Source organism: Cephus cinctus, unplaced genomic scaffold (assembly GCF_000341935.2).
Source record: "Cephus cinctus unplaced genomic scaffold, Ccin1 Ccin1_scaffold0059, whole genome shotgun sequence".
NCBI classification, from domain to species: Eukaryota; Metazoa; Arthropoda; class Insecta; order Hymenoptera; family Cephidae; genus Cephus; species Cephus cinctus.
The window spans coordinates 19037-24674 of NW_014332802.1; the positions used below are offsets into that span (position 1 = coordinate 19037).

Sequence of the window (5638 nt, forward strand, 5' to 3'; positions counted from 1 at the left end):
GGGGGGGGGGGGGGAGCTCCACTGCTGACTACACCGGGGACTCCGCTGCCGCGTAACATAGCCAATCTCTCGATCCTTCCCTCTGTTTATTGGTCTTCGTAAATGGTCCTAGCCAGTGCCCTAGGGGTAGCGAGATGGGAGGGAAGGGTGAAGGAAAGGGGCCTTATCCTAATTGCAACGGTCCTAAAACACTAAAATATATAATACAATAATTCTATTTGCAATGGGTAGCGGTCGAGACGAGTGGTCCCCTAGAGCCAGGTGGCGGGGCTCTTGAAATAAAAATAACAACTGGGTTATCGAACAGAGCAGACGTTAAGAGTTCAGGGTGAAATTCTGAGCCCTTTACTGTTTATTACGTCCCTACCGGATATATGTTTATTTTTTCGCTCGAGGAATTGCAGAGGAATCAACGTCAATAACCTGATTAACGACTTAATATTACTATACGCGGATGGTTTTAGCCATTTTGGTGCACCCTCCGGCTGATCTTAAGCGGAAGTTGCGCACCCTAGCTGATTATTGTGACGAGAATACGCAGAAAATAAAAATTATAGTTTCCAGATCTGGAGGAAAGCTGAGAAAAGACTCCCCTAACTTTTTGTACAAAGGCAACGTTGTCGAAGCAGTGAATAGCTACCCGTATCTAGGAGTGCCTTTTTTCAACTCCTCGTTTAGACTCCTTGCTTCCAACACTGCTGTGAGTAAGGCGAAAATTGCTACATCGTCCGCACTCTCTATTCTTGCGGCGACTAGGGTTGACTTCTGGGAAGAGATTATTATAGTATTTGATAATATGATTGCATCAATCCTATTATATACTGCACCCGTATGGGGCCTCAGATATACATCGGTACCCGAGAAGGTGCAGCTTGATTTCTTTAAAAGACTGTTCCATTTACCGATCTGTACGCCGGGTTCCGTGCTCAGGCTGGAAGTGGACATGTACGGCGTTGACCGATGCGATAACGTGCGTTTTCACAAGCTTGTTGCTGAAGTCGTAAATTTCAAGTATACTGTAATGAGTACGTCAATATGTTCTCTTGAAACTATTACTAACGGCGAGTGACCCGAGAGTAATACAAGATAAGTGAGAGGAAAAAGAATTGACATATTTATCAACTCACTGTGCGTATATATAAAAATTTGATAAAATATATTGAACGTTATTCAAAACTTATTAACAGATGATAAAAAATATGGATCGTGTGGATAATGTATGAAATCTCGAATCAGGGATCAAGCAGAGTTTTTGTTTTCAATTTTGTATTTTCTTGTTAATTTTGTATCGGATTTGATCCTTTTATAATAAACATTGGAAAAGTTGGGAGGGAATGGTTCATTGTATGAATTGTGCTTGGCGGGAGGGTATTTCTTCTATAACGTAGCGTTCGCGGGACTGCTAGTTACATAAAAGATTAGGGGTGATGGGAAGCCGGGGAGCGAAGCCGGCAGTGCCGAGTACGAAAATCGGGCGGGCCCGGGTAAGTTCGGCGCCGCCCGGAAAGGCGGGCTATGAGCACCGAAAAACGAAGAGTGGACCGAGGCGAAAGCAACTGCACGAGTTTAGGGGAACTTGGGATTCTTCGGGAATCCTCGGGCAGGAGGCCGAAAGGGGATATTTCATTTTGAACCGTCTTACGGAAAGATTCTGCGAGTCATAACGTATCATGAATTTTGGGGGTTTTTTTATGTGTGAGATTTTTTGTGACCTATTGGACGATCGACGACTTGCCTTTTTCGCGGACTTGAATTTGGACTAGATTTGGGATTTGTGGTGTGGAACCGGTAGGACTAACAGGACCGAGAGAGAGAGAAAGAGAGGAATGGCCGACTACGAGTAGCCGAACGTCGAGGAAGAAAAGTTCGGTGCACCGGAAGTTTTGGTAAGTGTAATTACACTACCATCCCGGGGCAGAGCCGTGCGCGCCAGTCGGGGATGCGGTGCATCCTGGCACGAGAGGTGGGAGGCCACGGGCCCCGCCACGTGCCCTCGCGATTGCAGATTCGAACCATCCACTGTCAACAAAGACGACCTCCGCAATCGCGTTCATTGTTAGAATTGTATCGAGTCGCGCTCGAAACAATATCCAACTGCACTCGTTTACCTACGTATAATAAAGTACCGTTATTGGAATTAAATCCCACGATGTTAGTTATTTGGGAAAGGCCGGCTCATTCCTGCAGATACTAGCCGCTCTTACGTTCTCTACCATCTATCCTTCTCTACCATGTTTGATTAGGAGCTAGCGGGAAGAACCGGTCGAGAGGACTCCCGGAGTTGACGTGCCGCGGATTAGAAATTAAAAGCCCGATGAGTCGGGCTGGTGCAAGGATGCACCTGCTGCCCAAGAGAGTGCAACGTTGGGGTCATAGATAGGACGTAGGATAGGATATGCATTACACTTCATACATTCGAAGCCACACCTTCTTTCAACGTCTGTGCTGGGATATCCTGTATAGATGTTTGTGACACTTTTTCATTTGTTTATTCATTTATTAACTCACTTGACGTTTTATCAATTCTTATAATAAGAATTGTCGATCAATAACTAATTGTTGTGTATTTATTTATTGATTAATCTAGTTGACGTTTTGTTGATTCGTATAACAATATTTGTCCGTCGACATTTAATTGTTATCCAATTTGTCCTGAAGTCTGTAAAATTTGACATTATGTACTTGGAAATGTTTATTTAAATGATTGAATTGAATGTAAATAAATGAAATTAATATTACATGGAAATACTCATTTTCATTAGACTGGCTAAATCTGTATAAAAAAAGGGTGCTACTGGCGTGATCACAACACGTGACGTTCTCATCACGATTGTTACTAGCATCACGTTACGGTTGTGAAATTACTTGATGTTAAGAATTGAGTGATGTAGAGTTGAAATAGAGAATTCTTTTAGTTTAGTCAGTTTTTTATCGAGTTGTATCTATTGTATCTACGTCTAGATATCGACGTATACTGAGGAAACTTTTCTATTGGCTTTCATAAAACTGGTCAAAAAAAAGGTCTCTATATTGTAGACTAGAGCATAGTAATTTTTTAATCAGACTATCGATAGAATTTTTTTTTATTTTTCACATTTCAGGTGAATTGTCAGAACGGATTGGTGTTTTGGTGTCAATTACAATACCAAAACTACATTTTATACACAGAAGACACAACAAATTTCATTGCGATCCGTAGCTTCTTTGGAAAGTTAAGTTGTTTTCGGACAGAATTTACCATAGTCAGAAATAAGTGAATGCTTTTTTTTTGGAATCTAGGACCCTGAAAACATGTATTTTCATCAAAATCTGGGAGTCAATTTTTTTTGTTGGATTGCAATACTTTCTTACATACTTTGTATGTGATGAGAAAGTAAAATGTTAGAATTCTGTGTAAAATTTATTAGGAAGGCTTGGTACGCAAAACTACAAAATTAACGGTTAAACCTTTTATTTAAGTAAACCTCATACTCTAGCACGAGAACTAGAATCAGAATGGGCCCGAACAACAAGCAGAAGCGCTGTTGTCCTGTGCCCCAGAAGGGTGGGGTGCCCCTCTACGTGGAACCAAACAAAGCCCCTAAGTTTTCCATAAAAAATAACATGTTTTATTTTATCTTAATAAATGGAGGTACAATTATAAGAAAATTTTTTTGTCTATAATCTCTGGCGCTCTTTGACTAATAACAGCTTTAGAATAATTAAATATGCATTCTATATGTATGTCCTTTCATTGATTCCCCTTAGGGTTACAAGTTTCCGTTTCCTTCTCCTTCCACATTATCGTCCTTAACCTACTTACGTACTACTTTGTCTTATCCTATCTTATTTTACCTTATCTTATTCCACCTTACTCTACCTTATGCTATTTTAAACTATTCACCCTATCTCCCCCCCCCCCACCTTCACCCTGCTCTTGGTCTCCCTATATATCTCCTCCACCCTCTCCCTCAACCCCTCCTTTACTCCCCTTTTTTCCATCGGTGCTTGCCTGTCGACCGAGTCAAACGCCGCCTTCAGATCGACAAACAGTGCAACTAGTTTCCCTTTCTCCTTTTCTATCTGCCTATTCACTATATAATTCAGCACGTATATATTATCCACCGTCCCTACTCCTTTCCTAAATGCTGTCTGGTTCGGTAGTATCATATGCCTCCCCTCTACCTCGTCCTCTAATCTCTTCGTCAGCACCGTTGTGTACACCTTATATAGCGACGGTATTAGTGTCACCCCCCTATTTCTCTACCTTTAATCTCCCTCCTTTTTTCACAATTGGCGCAATAATGCCTTCTTTCCATGCTTCCGGCCAACCGTCCCTCCTCCATACTCTTCTGCATATATCCCAAGCCAAATCCTCTATGCTTCCCCCTCCCCATTTCCACGCTTCGTTCGGAATTTCATCCACTCCCGTCGCTTTTTCCTCTTTCATTCTTCTCACCGTCCTTCTTATTTCTTCCCTAGTTATATCCTCTTCCTCTCCTGCCCTCTCCGACTCCTTCCTTCCCCTCCTCACCTCTCCTTTACACCTCCTAGCAGACTCATAAAGTATTCTTTCCATTCCTCACTTTTTATCCTATCGTTTACCCTTTCCTGTTCTTTCTCCCCTATTCACTATCTTATACCCTGTTCTCCGACGTAGCTTCCGCTATTTCCCTTATCACTCGTTCCTGTTCCTCCCTCTTTTTCCCTTCACACATCTCCTTGTACTCTCCCTTCTCTTCTCTGTATTTTTTCTTTGTCCCTCCCCCTTTTCTCCATTTTCTTAGATTTTTCCTTACTTCCACTTTTTTCTCTTTGCATTCTTTGTCCCACCACTCTTCCGTTCTTTGCTTTCTCTCCCTTTCCCCATTCTCTTCCCCCTTTCTTATCTCTTCCTTTATTCTCTCTTCTGCCTTTCCTACTATTTTCTGTATATTCTCCCCCTCTACCTTCGTTCCTTCCGTTCCTCTCGCGTACTCCTCCTTCATTCCCGCCGACCATTTATCCCTCCTCCCACTCTTTGTCTCAGCCTCCTTCCGTTGTCTCTCCGCCCTACCCCTTCTCACTGTCACCACCAGTGGCTGGTGATCTGACTCCACCCTATCCCCAACCCTTATCCTTTCTATCTCTTTCCTTGTATTTTCATCCCCTAATACGTAGTCTATCACTGTGTCACTCCTCTCCCCTGTGTATGTGTACTCTCCTTCTTCTCCCGCCTCTATGTTTCAATTAAAAATCTCCCATCCTACTTCTTTCACTATCTTCCCTAGCTTCTTTCCTTTACCATTTATCTTTTTATGCTTTGACTGTCCCCCGCTTTCTGCTTCTTCTCCTACCCCCATTTCTCTTCCTCCCTGTGTGCCCGTTCTCGCGTTAAAGTCTCCTCCTATTATTTCTCTTTCCCCTTCCTTTTGTCTCTCCCTATATCCTCTAATGTTTCCTATCTTTCTTTCTATGTCTCCATTCGCGTATACCCCGACCACCGTCCATCTCTCGTTTTCCGATTTTACCGTCTTTACTATTATTACTTCTTTCTCTCTCTACTCAACTTTCTCCTCTGTCACCATCTCGTCTCTGATCCCGACGACTATCCCTCCCATTGCCCTTCCATTCTTGTTTCTTTTCCTTGCTCCTTGCATCGTCCACCTGTACCCCCCCC

The 5638-nt window shown here is 42.7% G+C and overlaps 1 protein-coding gene across 2 annotated transcripts in view; it reads left to right on the top strand.

Moving 5' to 3' along the window:
• LOC112494509 overlaps nucleotides 1–5638 on the top strand; it is a 23235-nt gene that overhangs the window by 13135 nt on the left and 4462 nt on the right. Inside the window, exon 2 of one of the 2 annotated variants that reach the window (XM_025086046.1) lies at nucleotides 3102–3650. The exons of the other annotated variant lie outside the window; for it this stretch is intronic. Within the exon in view, the coding sequence (XP_024941814.1) occupies nucleotides 3102–3257 (156 nt within the window). The 3' untranslated portion in view covers nucleotides 3258–3650. Of the gene's footprint in view, nucleotides 1–3101; nucleotides 3651–5638 lie in introns of those variants that run through there. 2 annotated transcript variants of the gene reach the window in all.